The sequence below is a fragment of the Triticum aestivum genome, chromosome 2D (assembly GCF_018294505.1).
Source record: "Triticum aestivum cultivar Chinese Spring chromosome 2D, IWGSC CS RefSeq v2.1, whole genome shotgun sequence".
NCBI classification, from domain to species: domain Eukaryota; kingdom Viridiplantae; phylum Streptophyta; class Magnoliopsida; order Poales; family Poaceae; genus Triticum; species Triticum aestivum.
In genome coordinates, this window is record NC_057799.1 from 138,569,856 (window position 1) to 138,585,129 (window position 15,274).

The 15,274-nt window shown below is 50.0% G+C and overlaps 1 protein-coding gene across 1 annotated transcript in view; it reads left to right on the plus strand.

The window, feature by feature from the left end:
- Positions 1-516: 516 nt before the first annotated feature.
- Positions 517-15,274, plus strand: part of LOC123055720 (vegetative cell wall protein gp1) — a 140,643-nt gene continuing 125,885 nt past the window's right edge. Inside the window, exon 1 of the mRNA XM_044479616.1 lies at positions 517-580. Coding sequence (XP_044335551.1) covers positions 517-580 — 64 coding nt within the window. The remainder of the gene's footprint in view (positions 581-15,274) is intronic.

A 15,274-nucleotide genomic window follows, 5' to 3' on the forward strand; every position in this document is an offset into this window, starting at 1 on the left:
CCTGGCTATTCCAATGACGAAACTTGCCAAAGGTATTTACTGCAGCCCTGATGTTATCCGTATTGCGCAGATCTAAAGGGATACCCAACATCATAATCAGCCCCTGACGAAAACCCTGAGCTCCACGGAAACCCTCTCCCTCATCATGCTTCATAAAGCGAACAAATCGGTCGTTTCCAAGGTGCTGCGGAGGTAACTGGAGAAGAGAAAAACGCACCACCGGGTCTCTAACTCTGAACAAACCTACAACATTGATCCAAGGTTGCACGGACCGAACCTGATATCCATGAGCCTCCAACCAGTCAGCCACTTCCTCACGAGCAGCTCCAATCTCGTTGGCCTCTGGCGGAGGCATCACTTCAGCAATCATGTTATCCTCGTGGCGGCGCACAATGGGGACGTGCGGCGTCTCATATGTGCGCGGCCAGCGCGCATCTCCAGCATCAATGATATGGTGGCCAGCAGGAACAAACTGCATTGGATCGAGTGGAAAGTTGGCCAAGGCAGGCAGTGGCGATGGCGATTCTGGTGGCGGAGGTGGTGTCGCCGGAGGAGAGCCCGGAGGAGTTGCGGGGCCAAGGTGGATGGAATTGGGCGAAGAGGCCGGTGCAATGAAAACCGAAGAGTCCAAGTTAGGTAGATATCCTGTCAAAGAGATATTCCTGGCTGCTGTAGCTTGAACCTCAGAAACTGGAACGACAGCGGGTTTGGGTTTCCAAACCAGACCCAAACGCTTAGCAAAACGGGCGCAATCCTGTCGCGAATGACCCTCCCGAGAACAACCCAAGCACTTTAAAGTTGACGTGCACGCAGAAGAAAAATGTCCTTGCTTGAAACATAGCTGACACGTAACGATTTCATTAACCATGTTATTGATCATTTGCTCAAACGAGGCCTCAGCTTGAGATGAAATAGGCACAACTGGGCCGGGCGAAAATGGGCCCAAACTAGGCTGGTTCAAAGATGTCAGGACCCCGATTCTAAGTCACACCAATCTAGCCTGTAACACCTCATATCACTTTGCGGCCTCACGCACGGTACTCCCACGGGTGTCGCCTTACCATGGCCCGGGACCGTTTGCGCCTTTTGGCTCACGTATATGACAATGTCGCTAGCATCCATGACAGAGAACCCATGCCGACATGGCTAGTCGTGAACCCAAAGCGGCACTAACGTATGGGGTCAGGCATACATGAATCAACATCGAACGTGTCGGTCAGCAGCGTGTGAATCCGGGCTGTAGCACTGGGCTAACAGGACTCCGGGAACCCGGGCCGTAGCAGGCGAGGCAGGACTCCGGATGTCACCGCGTGACATTTCCCCGAAGGGACAGACACAGGAACGATGTGAAACACATGCCGGCCAGTCAAGTGTCCAGAGCAGTAGTGCTGGGCTAGCAGGACTCCGGTGAACCGGGCTGTAGCGGACTACTATGGCTCAAGGAGGCACTAGACTACATTTCCCCATAAGAGAGGCTGCCAAGGATAAACAACTAGATTGTCGGATCCCACACATACCAAGCATTTCAATCATACACACAATATGCTCGATATGTGTAAATACAACATGGCATCACAACAAAACTCTACAACTCAAAGTACTTTATTTAAAGGGCTCCGGAGAGCCTTACATAACATGTTCATACAGATAGGGGTCACATGACCCGACACTCAAGTCATACAATCATACAAGCACATGCGGAAGCAACTTGTCTGGGTACAGACACTAGAAAGAAAGAAGGCTTGACGAAGCCTGTCTATCTACGTAGGCCCTTCACAAGCTTAGATCACCACCTGGGTGGCAAGTCACTTGTCATCGTCGAGATCTACATAGAACCCATCGGAAGGGGCGGTGTTGTCGTCTGAAAACAGTAATTGAAGCAACATGAGTACAAAGGTACTCAGCAAGTCTTACAACAGATCCTACTATACATGTTCATTCTCAAGAAGGTAGTGGGGTTATTGCAGCAAGCCAGCTTTGACTCTTGGCTAAGCTATCCTATGAGACACCACTTGTAAAATAGTTTTCGCACACGAGTCCACTAATCACCATCTCAATACTCCACCGTGGATCCTCCCTCGTCATCCCACGAGAGAGCCATCCGCGGTACTCACACTTATCTTGAGGCTTTTAGTAGTATCCATTTACTTGTCTATGAACTGCATAAGCGACCAAGTAGTCCTTTACCGCGGACGCGGCTATTCGAATAGTTTTATACCCTGCAGGGGTGTACTTCGTCACACACGCTCTCACCACTTACCGTCGTTACACGACGTGTACTCGGCAACCTTCAAGCGGAAGCCCAACGTGGGTGTCGGCCACAGCCTACCTAAACACTCGAGTCTCTAGTCCAGGTTTATCGCCTATTCAGGTTCCATCCGCAGGGAGTCCGGCCGAGGTTTCCACATACGGCCCCGAACGATGTGTGCAGGGTTCCCGAGACACCAAACGGGCGACTCGGTACACCGGGCCACGAGCCTACCGCATCACAGCCCACCCCGCGGGTCAGCGCTGTCCACGGCCTCCAGCTTACTACAAACACCAGAAACTACGTGCAATTCCTGGACAGAGGACAAGGGTGATCAAGAAGCCGAGGGGGTCCATTGGTTTCGGGCCCAATGCGTGGTAGTAGCTGAATCTTAAATCACGCATACAGATCTCAGTTCTTAGGGACGGTCTCAATGAAACAACCCACCATGTACTCCTACATGGCCTCTCATCGATACCTTTACCAAAACGTATTCAACACCTCACTCTCATTACCGACACATGCTTTCACTCTAGTTCATCACCCTGATGAGCCAGACCTGACACGACTCTAAGCGTAGCAAGCATAGCATTGTAGGAACACAACATGGCTCAATCAACTCCTACACATGCTAGTGGGTTTCATCTAGTTACTGTGGCAATGACAGGTCATGCAAAGGAAAGTGGGTTCAACTACCGCAACACATAACAGTTTGAATCGCGTTGTCTTAATGCAGTAAATGAGAGCAGAAGCGAGAAGATGGGTTTGTATCGAAATGATCAATGGGTTGCTTGCCTGACGGAGTGGTGGTGGAATACTGCCCTTCAGTTGGATACTCGTGAATATCCTCGGAGGCAGAACCTACCACGAAGAACACATCGAAGCACAATCAACACCAAGCAAAGTGCAACAATATGATGCATGCATGAGACATGGCAAAATGAATGTGTTGGGCTAATGCAACTAAGACCAGATGGGTTTGGACTATTTTGAATCAAAGATTCAAATTCCAAGTTCATAAATGGCCCTTATTAGTGCTTTATCTTGTTCTGCATTAAACAGCAGGTTAATTTGCTTAAACATGCATGAAACTAGTACAGATGGATAGAATGGATTTTTCTGATCATTTTTCATATATAAATCTTTCCATTCTGAGCTATAGATTATTTTCTATGATTTTTTGAAGTTTGTGATATTTTCTGGAATTTCCTGTATAAAAATAATTCCAGTAATTAAATTGTTTATTACGTCAGTGGTGTGTCATGATGACGTCAGCGGTCAACGGGGCGGTCCAGGTCAAACCTGACGTGTGGGTCCCCTGTGTCAGTGTCACTGTTAGTTAGCTAAACTAATTAGAATTAATTTAACTCTAACTCAGGTTAATTAGCAGGCGGGCCCCACTGTTAGTGACTCTGGGGAGTCAAACCCGTGGTCAAACCACGCTGACTCGCCGGCGTTTAGCCGCCGGCGACGTCCAGACGCGGCGGAGGCTGCGGGATTCCTCCTCCGGCGACCAAAGGGGCGGCGGAGGGCACCTACGCGTAGCTGGGAGCAACCCGCGTTGATTGGTGGTGGAGGTGAAGCTCGGGGTCGCCGGAAATGACGCCAGCGACGAGCTGTGCGGCTGCCGGGGTATGGGTGAGGTCGGACCCGTCGTTTTGGTGCTCTTGGAGGCTCAAGGCCAGGTCCTACGTGGCCTACGTGACGAAGTGAACTCGTTGGGCATGGTGGCGTGCCCGTTGGGTGGCCGGAGCATCGTCGGCGACGAGCTCGGCGGCGGCGCGTGCGGTGCTGCTTGTTGCGGTCGAGGCAGAGGGCGGCATCAAGAATGAGAGGAAGGGGAAGGGGCAGAAGCTCATGGCAAAGGCGATGAGCTAGGCGGCGCTGTCGGGGACGAACGGCTGCGGTGGTGACGGCGAAGGGGATCTCCGGCGGTGGGCGGTGAAGGCGAGGTCGGAGCAGTGGCTTCGGGGCAAGCGGGCGCTCGGGGCCCGACCTGCTCGAAGGAGAAGGCGACGGCGGAGCTGCTGGGCAGGGTCAGGTGACGCGGAGACGGCGGTGGCTACGGCTACGTCAGCAAGGTGGCAGCGGCTGCGTCGGCCATGGTGGAGGGAGGCGAGGGAGAGGTGCAGGGGGCGAATGGAGGTGTCCAGGGGCTTGGGGGCGCGACGTGGAGGTCGTCCAGCTCGTCCATGGGCGAAGCGGCAAGCAGGTGGCGCCGTGGCGAGCTCGCGCACGCCGGCGTCACCTCTCTGCCTGCTCTGGCGGGAGGAAGCAGCTGACTGGCGCGGGCCAGCACAGTGCTGGGCCGGCCAGTGGGCTGCCAGGTAAGATTCTCTCTCTGCTTTCTATTTTTCTTTTTATTTGTTTCTGTTCTGTGTTTTGAAATAGTAGAAATACTATTCCATTTAGGAAAAACCTGAAAATATTCAGAGGCACATTTGAAAATATTCTCAACAGCCTAAAAATACCTTCAAGATTATTTGGGCATTTTAAAATATTTATAGGATTTAAATTGCCCAAATGCAAATACTTATGGCTTGGTGCAAAAATCCAGAATAGCCTCCAAAAATAAGAAACCATTTTTGGCAGAGGGTTTAGCCAGGACCAAAGATGGTGAACATTTATGAAGGGCATTTCAGGTTCATTGAAAAGGATTTTAGTAAACCCTAGTTGTGTTTCAGGGGGGGTGCTGGGGGTTTCTGTCATCCCCATTTCAACTTTCTGTGAAAAGTAGACATGATGCAACACTCTAATGCATGAACTAGCTAGGATGTGACAACTCACCCCCACTCAAAAGAATCTCGTCCCGAGATTTAGGATCCGTTGGGAAGAAGGTGGGGTACTCAAGTCGAAGACGATCCTCCCTTTCCCAAGTAGCTTCTTTCTCGGAATGGTGTGACCATTGAACCTTGAGAAACTTGATGTTTTGGCGTCGAGTGGTACGCTCGGCTTGATCAAGGATTCGAATGGGATATTCCCGATATGTGATATTATCTTGGAGATCAAGCGTTTCGTGGTCCACTCCACGGATAGTATCTGAGAAGCAACGCCTGAGTTGAGAAATGTGGAAGACGTCATGAACCTTGGAAAGATGCGGAGGTAGTTCCAATTGGTAGGCAACTTCTCCTTGCTTGGCAAGAATGCGAAAGGGTCCAATGTAACGAGGAGCCAATTTGCCTTTGATACCGAATTGATGGGTTCCCTTTAAAGGAGTAACCCGAAGGTAGGCCTTCTCGTCAACCTCAAAAGTCATAGCCTTATGTTTGCGGTCATAATGGCTCTTTTGGCGAGATTGGGCTGATTTCAATTTCTCACGAATAATGCGAACCTGCTCTTCTGCTTCCTGAATCATATCCGGGCCAAAGAGTTGTCTTTCCCCGGTTTCTGACCAGTTAAGAGGCGTTCGACATTTTCGTCCATAGAGAACCTCGAAAGGAGCTTTGCCCAAGCTAGCTTGATAACTATTGTTATAAGCGAACTCGGCGAATGGAAGGCATTTCTCCCAATCCATGCCGAAAGAGATGACAGAAGCTCGGAGCATATCCTCCAGAATTTGATTAACTCGTTCTACCTGACCACTTGATTGAGGGTGGAAGGTGGTGCTAAAGGAGAGACGAGTTCCCATAGCATTTTGGAAACTTTCCCAAAATGGAGAGGTGAAGAGACTTCCACGGTCTGAGTTAATTTCCAATGGAACACCATGAAGAGACACTATGCGGGAGATGTACAAGTCAGCTAGCTGGCTCGTGGTTATACTCTCACGAACAGGTAGGAAGTGGGCTACTTTGGAAAGACGATCGACAACAACGAAGATAGCATTATTCCCTCTCTTGGTCCTGGGAAACCCGGTAATGAAATCCATACCGACTTTATCCCATTTCCATTCAGGAATAGCCAAAGGTTGAAGGGTGCCAGCAGGCCGTTGATGCTCTGCTTTAACACGACGACAGACGTCGCAATTAGCAATGTATTGAGCAATTTCTCTCTTCATCCTAGTCCACCAAAACCTCTGGCGTAGGTCTTGATACATTTTAGTACTACCGGGATGAATGGTGAGAGGAGATTCATGAGCTTCCTTAAGTATCAAACGCCTCAGGTTGCGTACCTTGGGAATCACTAGACGGTCTCCAAAGAACACAACACCTTGGTCATCAACGGAGAAACAATCCGCAACTCCTTTCTTGATGTTTCTCTTAATACGGGAGATTCCCGGATCTACCTTCTGAGCTTTGATGATCTGATCCGTAAGGGTAGGTTTCGCCACTAGGGTGGATAGGAACCCTCGAGGAATAATGTGAAGGTTAAGCTTACGAAATTCCTCGTGGAGAAGTGGTTGACTTTGTTGTAACATCAAGTTGTTACAATAAGATTTATGACTTAGTGCATCAGCCATGACGTTGGCTTTGCCCGGGGTGTAAGTTATTCCTAAGTCATAATCTGTGATCAACTCGACCCAACGTCTTTGCCTGAGATTCAAATCCGGTTGGGTGAAGATGTATTTCAGACTTTGGTGATCGGTGAAAATCTCGCAACGGTTACCGAGAAGGTAATGTCGCCTTGTTTTGAGTGCATGGACTACGGCTGCAAGCTCTAGATCATGTGTGGGATAATTATCCTCATGTGGATGCAACTGTCGGGAAGCGTAGGCAATCACATGACGATCTTGCATGAGTATGCAACCTAGTCCTTGTCGCGAGGCGTCGCAATAGATAACAAAGTCCTTAGAAAAATCTGGTGGTATGAGTACGGGAGCAGATGTCAGGCGTCTTTTCAGTTCCTGGAAGCTGAATTCGCACTGTGGTGTCCACTCGAACTTTTTATCTTTCTTGAGGAGTTCAGTTAGAGGTTTAGCAACCTTGGAGAAATTCTCGATGAAGCGGCGACAGTAGCTCGCTAAGCCAAGGAAACTTCGAACTTGCTTGACCGATTCAGGTGGAGTCCAGTCAAGGACGGCTTGAACTCGCTCGGGATTGATAGCAATACCCTTACCAGAGATTACATGGCCTAGATAGGTCACTTCTGGCAACCAGAATTCACACTTAGAGAATTTAGCATAAAGGCGATGCTCTCGAAGTTTCGTCAATACTAGTCTTAGATGCTCGGCATGTTCTTCCTCATTCTTGGAGTAGATGAGTATATCATCGAGGTATACCACGACGAATTTATCCAAATACTCCATGAAGATCGAGTTCATTAACCGAGAGAAGGTGGCTGGAGCATTGGTTAAACCGAAAGACATGACGGTGTACTCGTATTGGCCATATCGAGTAACAAAGGCCGTTTTAGGAATGTCCCCGTTCTTGATTTTGATTTGATGGTAGCCCAACCTCAAATCCATTTTAGAGAAGACTAAGGATCCAGCAAGCTGATCATACAGGTTGTTGATCCTGGGGAGCGGATACTTGTTCTTGATAGTGACTAGGTTGACAGGTCGGTAATCTACAACCATCCGATCCGTACCATCCTTCTTCTTGACGAAGAGGACGGGGCAAGCCCACGAAGAAGAACTAGGACGGATGAAACCCTTTTTCAAGGACTCATCGAGTTGTTTCTTAAGCTCGGCTAGCTCTAGGGGTGCCATCTTATAGGGTCTTCTAGAGATTGGGACGGTTCCTGGAACAAGGTCTATCACGAACTCGACATCCCTGTCAGGTGGAATACCTGGCAGTTCTTTTGGAAAGACATCCGGAAAGTCACGGACTACCGGAACATCTTCAAGGTCTGGAAGAGGGTTGGCATTTAATGAGTAAAGCTGACGCTTAGACACTCGGGTCAAAACATTGACTGTCTTGCCCGACGGATGGGTGAGTTGAACAGTTCTAGTAGAGCAATCAATCTTAGCATAATGGGCTGACATCCAGTCCATACCCAAGATGATGTTTATGTCCGAGGACTTGAGAGGTATTAGTGATGCAAGGAAGACCAATCTGTTGACAAGAATTTCATTTCCATGGCTTATCCTAGAGGTTTTCCATCTAGAACCAGGAGTTTGAATTACCATGGAGGTGGGCATGTCACTAAATGTGGTGTTGTGCAATTGAGCATAGCTCTCAGAGATAAATGAATGAGATGCTCCAGTATCGAAAAGAACAGTTGCCGGATGGCAGTTAACAAGGAGCGTACCAAGGACGACATTGGGATCCTCATGAGTTTCTTCAGCTGAAACGTAGTTGACATGGCCACGTGCAGTGGTGGCTGGCTTGGTGTAGTAAGTCTTTCCTGCTGGCTTACCATGGCCAACGGACTGTCCAGGTTGATTGGGGTTGTTCCGGGGGCACTCGCGCAAATAGTGACCCATTTCTCCACACTTGAAGCATGTCACAACATTGGGGCGTGGAGCAGCATTAGCAGCGGGGCCACCATAGACCTTGTGCGGTGCATACTGCTAGTTGGGGCGAGGCGCCTCAAAGGATGGCCTCGGAGTGAACCTAGGTGGCAGAGCAGTGTTTGGAATCCAGACCCGGCGCTTCTGAGATCCGGAGCCGGATGAGGAACCGAAATCGCGAGAGTGCTTGCGTGAAGCGTCATAGTCAGTCTGACCTGTCTCAGCACTGATGGCCTTATTGACCAATTTCTGGAAAGAGGTGCACTCGTGCAGACGAAGATCACGGCGAAGCTCGGGGCTAAGTCCCTTGCGGAACCTTGCCTGCTTCTTGGCGTCGGTGGATACCTCTTCAGGAGCATAGCGTGCTAAATTTCCAAACTCACGGCTGTATGCATCCACAGTCAGTCTGCCTTGGGTGAAGTTGCAGAATTCTTCCCTCTTACGATCTATGAGACCCTCCGGAATGTGATGCTCACGGAAATCCTCACTAAATTCAGCCCAAGTAGTGATTTGGCCGGCTGGGCGCATAGCCTCAAAGTTTTCCCACCAAAGGCTAGCAGGGCCTTCGAGGTGATAGGCAGCGTAGGTAACCTTATCAGCTTCGGCTACGTTGGCAGAACATAGCTTATGGGTGATGCTGTGAAGCCAATCATCCGCATCGAGGGGCTCGACGGAATAGTTAAACTTCGGTGGGTACAACTTGATAAAGTCATTGATGGACACCAAGTCGTTCCTCTGATGGCGTGCAGTATTCTGCTCAATTCGCTCTAGCAAGCGGTTAGTCTCACGCTTGTTTCTTTCTGCCTCCAGCATAACTTCGGCCAGTGAAGGCGGTTGAGGCAGATTCTCCCCCCTAACTGCATTGGCTTCACCCTGCGCCTGGACAGCAGGGTTGTTGCGGGTGTTGACCATCCTAGGAGAAACAAGACAACGGTTTAGACAAGGATGGCTAAAACTTGGCCAGGAAATGCAAATGTAATGGATAACACGGAATGCAGAGATGATCATCAGTATGACATGGTAATATAGCAACTGACATACATATACCAACGGTCATACACACCATACATAGTTTAGTACAAGTCCAGGCTAGAGTACAGCTACGATGAAAGACGATACATCTCATCAGAGGCATTCCAAGCTCCTATACATTATTTTTCTACACCTCCGGAACGTGATACACACCAAGTCGTATCCCACGAGACACGCAGGACTGTGGAGAATACAACTGTTACAATACTAGTGAACTACTACCAACTCAGACGTCTCCGTAGTAATCTTCATAGAAATCACCACCATGTCCTGGGAGCTGAACATGATCATCTGGAAACAGTCGGTCCCGTGGAGCTTGCGGTCCATAAGGACTCGGGTGTGGCCTTGGTCCAACAAACGGTGGCAGACGGGGTCCATGAGGAGGGGTGATGCCTCCTACATCACGCCATTCCATACAATCTAGCAGACCAGACCGCACGGGGTACAAGTCCCTCATGTCCATATACCCAGCCTGCACGGCAGGTGCAAACCGTGTCAGAGTGGCCCAGTGATCAGAACAAGCATTAAAGAGCTCCATTCGCAAGGCACGATTCTCACGGTCCTTGTCCTCAAGCATCTCGGTGGTGGTGCGGAGTAGTGAATCCTCATGGGTAGGATCACAGTAAATAGCCTGATAGTACCCTTGTGCCCCAGGGAGTGATGCTGGCATATAGCGGAAGTCAGTGTTCTGAAGGAAGGCAGTTCTGGCTTGTATGATAGTCATCATCGAGTAAGCTGCGTCCTGCACGGACATCTCGATGGTAACCCCAAGTCCATAAGAGCAATGGAGGGGTTCAGTGGATCCAGGATAGGAAGGGTAAATCCTGACTGTGCAAAGATATTGACTTTGATTAAAGTCTCGAAACTGTTCCTCGACGGTATACTCGGGATACCATCGATAGCCTGTCTCAACCATCACTCGGACCAGCATGGCCGTGTGACCAGGTACATCGAGGCACCGGGTTAGACGAACCACTTGATTCTGGGAACGGGTGGCCATCTGAAAGCACGAAATAATGCAAAGGCATTAGAATTTCTAGGAGAATTCGGACAGCATAACGGCTGTAAATGCTCATAAAAAGATTTGAGACATTCGCAACAGTTTGCAAAACCACTCAACAACATCATATCAAGGTTCTGGTTCAACCGACAACATACTAAAGGTAGTAGAAACTGAACTGAGGCATGGAACCAACAATCCTATAAGTTACTACGGATTAGTAACACGTGAACCTGATAGAGAGAAGAGAGCCTAGTCCTTAACCCACGTAGAATGAGAAGAGAATGACTCAGATCAGAGGGCATAAGGTAAAGGAGTAAAAGCGCCTTACGTTCCCTCCCACAATCAATCCCCCTACATATAACTAAAGCATTTCTAGACTCGACATCGACCAGTTTGGCTTAACGCACCTACAAGCAGTCCGGCTCTGATGCCAACGCTGTCAGGACCCCGATTCTAAGTCACACCGATCTAGCCTGTAACACCTCATATCACTTTGCGGCCTCACGCACGGTACTCCCACGGGTGTCGCCTTACCATGGCCCGGGACCGTTTGCGCCTTTTGGCTCACGTATATGACAATGTCGCTAGCATCCATATGACAGAGAACCCGGGCCGACATGGCTAGTCGTGAACCCAAAGCGGCACTAACGTATTGGGACAGGCATACATGAATCAACATCGAACGTGTCGGTCAGCAGCGTGTGAATCCGGGCTGTAGCACTGGGCTAACAAGACTCCGGGAACCCAGGCTGTAGCAGGCTAGGCAGGACTCCGGATGTCACCGCGTGACATTTCCCCGAAGGGACAGACACAGGAACGATGTGAAACACATGCCGGCCAGTCAAGTGTCCAGAGCAGTAGTGCTGGGCTAGCAGGACTCCGGTGAACCGGGCTGTAGCGGACTACTATGGCTCAAGGAGGCACTAGACTACATTTCCCCATAAGAGAGGCTGCCAAGGATAAACAACTAGATTGTCGGATCCCACACATACCAAGCATTTCAATCATACACACAATATGCTCGATATGTGTAAATACAACATGGCATCACAACAAAACTCTACAACTCAAAGTACTTTATTTAAAGGGCTCCGGAGAGCCTTACATAACATGTTCATACAGATAGGGGTCACATGACCCGACACTCAAGTCATACAATCATACAAGCACATGCGGAAGCAACTTGTCTGGGTACAGACACTAGAAAGAAAGAAGGCTTGACGAAGCCTGTCTATCTACGTAGGCCCTTCACAAGCTTAGATCACCACCTGGGTGGCAAGTCACTCGTCGTCGTCGAGATCTACATAGAACCCATCGGAAGGGGCGGTGTTGTCGTCTGAAAACAGTAATTGAAGCAACATGAGTACAAAGGTACTCAGCAAGTCTTACAACAGATCCTACTATACATGTTCATTCTCAAGAAGGTAGTGGGGTTATTGCAGCAAGCCAGCTTTGACTCTTGGCTAAGCTATCCTACGAGACACCACTTGTAAAATAGTTTTCGCACACGAGTCCACTAATCACCATCTCAATACTCCACCGTGGATCCTCCCTCGTCATCCCACGAGAGAGCCATCCGCGGTACTCACACTTATCTTGAGGCTTTTAGTAGTATCCATTTACTTGTCTATGAACTGCATAAGCGACCAAGTAGTCCTTTACCGCGGACGCGGCTATTCGAATAGTTTTATACCCTGCAGGGGTGTACTTCGTCACACACGCTCTCACCACTTACCGTCGTTACACGACGTGTACTCGGCAACCTTCAAGCGGAAGCCCAACGTGGGTGTCGGCCACAGCCTACCTAAACACTCGAGTCTCTAGTCCAGGTTTATCGCCTATTCAGGTTCCATCCGCAGGGAGTCCGGCCGAGGTTTCCACATACGGCCCCGAACGATGCGTGCAGGGTTCCCGAGACACCAAACGGGCGACTCGGTACACCGGGCCACGAGCCTACCGCATCACATCCCACCCCGCGGGTCAGCGCTGTCCACGGCCTCCAGCTTACTACAAACACCAGAAACTACGTGCAACTCCTGGACAGAGGACAAGGGTGATCAAGAAGTCGAGGGGGTCCATTGGTTTCGGGCCCAATGCGTGGTAGTAGCTGAATCTTAAATCACGCATACAGATCTCAGTTCTTAGGGACGGTCTCAATGAAAGAACCCACCATGTACTCCTACATGGCCTCTCATCGATACCTTTACCAAAACGTATTCAACAACTCACTCTCATTATCGACACATGCTTTCACTCTAGTGCATCACCCTGATGAGCCAGACCTGACACGACTCTAAGCGTAGCAAGCATAGCATTGTAGGAACACAACATGGCTCAATCAACTCCTACACATGCTAGTGGGTTTCATCTAGTTACTGTGGCAATGACAAAGGCCAGGTCCTACGTGGCCTACGTGACGAAGTGAACTCGTTGGGCATGGTGGCGTGCCCGTTGGGTGGCCGGAGCATCGTCGGCGACGAGCTCGGCAGCGGCGCGTGCGGTGCTGCTTGTTGCGGTCGAGGCAGAGGGCGGCAGCAAGAATGAGAGGAAGGGGAAGGGGCAGAAGCTCACGGCAAAGGCGATGAGCTAGGCGGCGCTGTCGGGGACGAACTGCTGCGGTGGTGACGGCGAAGGGGATCTCCGGCGGTGGGCGGTGAAGGCGAGGTCGGAGCAGTGGCTTCGGGGCAAGCGGGCGCTCGGGGCCCGACCTGCTCGAAGGAGAAGGCGACGGCGGAGCTGCTGGACAGGGTCAGGTGACGCGGAGACGGCGGTGGCTACGGCTACGTCGGCGAGGTGGCACCGGCTGCGTCGGCCATGGTGGAGGGAGGCGGGGGAGAGGTGCAGGGGGCGAATGGAGGTGTCCAGGGGCTCGGGGGCGCGACGTGGAGGTCGTCCAGCTCATCCACGGGCGAAGCGGCAAGCAGGTGGCGCCGTGGCGAGCTCGCGCACGCCGGTGTCACCTCTCTGCCTGCTTTGGTGGGAGGAAGCAGCTGACTGGCGCGGGCTAGCACAGTGCTGGGCCGGCCAGTGGGCTGCCAGGTAAGATTCTCTCTCTGCTTTCTGTTTTTCTTTTTATTTGTTTCTGTTCTGTGTTTTGAAATAGTAGAAATACTATTCCATTTAGGAAAAACCTGAAAATATTCAGAGGCACATTTGAAAATATTCTCAACAGCCTAAAAATACCTTCAAGATTATTTGGGCATTTTAAAATATTTATAGGATTTAAATTGCCCAAATGCAAATACTTATGGCTTGGTGCAAAAATCCAGAATAGCCTCCAAAAATAAGAAACCATTTTTGGCAGAGGGTTTAGCCAGGACCAAAGATGGTGAACATTTATGAAGGGCATTTCAGGTTCATTGAAAAGGATTTTAGTAAACCCTAGTTGTGTTTCAGGGGGGGGTGCTGGGGGTTTCTGTCATCCCCATTTCAACTTTCTGTGAAAAGTAGACATGATGCAACACTCTAATGCATGAACTTGCTAGGATGTGACAAAAGAGCCTGAATTCCCGACCGGACTAGACGGCGTAATTTCCGAGGCAGAACCCTCTGCAACAGAACGCTGTTGGATCACCGACGACCTCACCATGCCAAAAACGATCGGCGGCGAAGCTAAGGTCCAATTGAGATCAACCGGTGATGGCGGATGAATAACCACGCGCTCCCTATCAGAAATCTCATAACCAGCACTCTCAATGTCAGCAATGCAATCAGCAGATGCATGATATCTATATCCCTTGCACACGTCATAATTTTGAAATATAGCAAAAGATAAGTTCTTCCGAGCAGCAGATCGAGACTTAAAAGCTGATTTAGCTGGAGGCTTATGCATTGCAAGAAGTCCCAAGGCCGCCCTTCGCTTGGAGGGACTAACTAAAACCCTTTCGGCATCACATTCTTTCTTCCAAATTCTGAACTCGCGATACCAATTCGGACCCCCATTGCCCCACAGATGAAAATAACATTTGAATTGTGGGCAAGAATAGGATCTAGTATCAACAATGTAAAAGCCAACATCTTTGCACAAGACATTAAAACTAAATACCTTGTCGGCAATGCGTGTGACCCAAAGATCAATGGCAGATCCACCCAATGCAGATTCAAGCGCTGCGGCCACAGAATCCTCAGAAAGCCTGAAATCATGTCTGCTGAAAGAAACCACTAGGGTGAAAGCTCCTCCATCATTCATCGGATGAACGGTGAGACCAGAAGCCTTATAGATCTCATCTGCAAAAACTCTACCCATGGAGAAATCCAAGCCAAGGGTAGATCCAAGAGAGGAATCCATCTCCAAAGACATGAGGAGAAAGATCTTGATGCGCCAAACAAGATGAGTGGATTGGATCACCAAATTATTGGTGAGAAGTGAAGATCGCCGGAGGGCTAGGGTGCACAACGGCGTGGGTGAATCGGCTCCGGTACGGTTCACGCGGCCGTCGTCGAGGCAGCTCCGGCAGCACGGAGTAAGAAGCCCATGGCCCAGTGCACAACGGCAAATGGACAGCGTCTCCGGCATTAGGGAGGAGGGCGACTATGAATTTGGTGTGGTGGGGGCGCCATGGAGGAGGGGCTGAGGTTTCGCGGCTAGGGAGAAGGGAGCTTTCGGGGAGAAGGTGATTTGGCGCCCACGAGGTATGGATGGGGAATTGGGAGGGGGAACCAT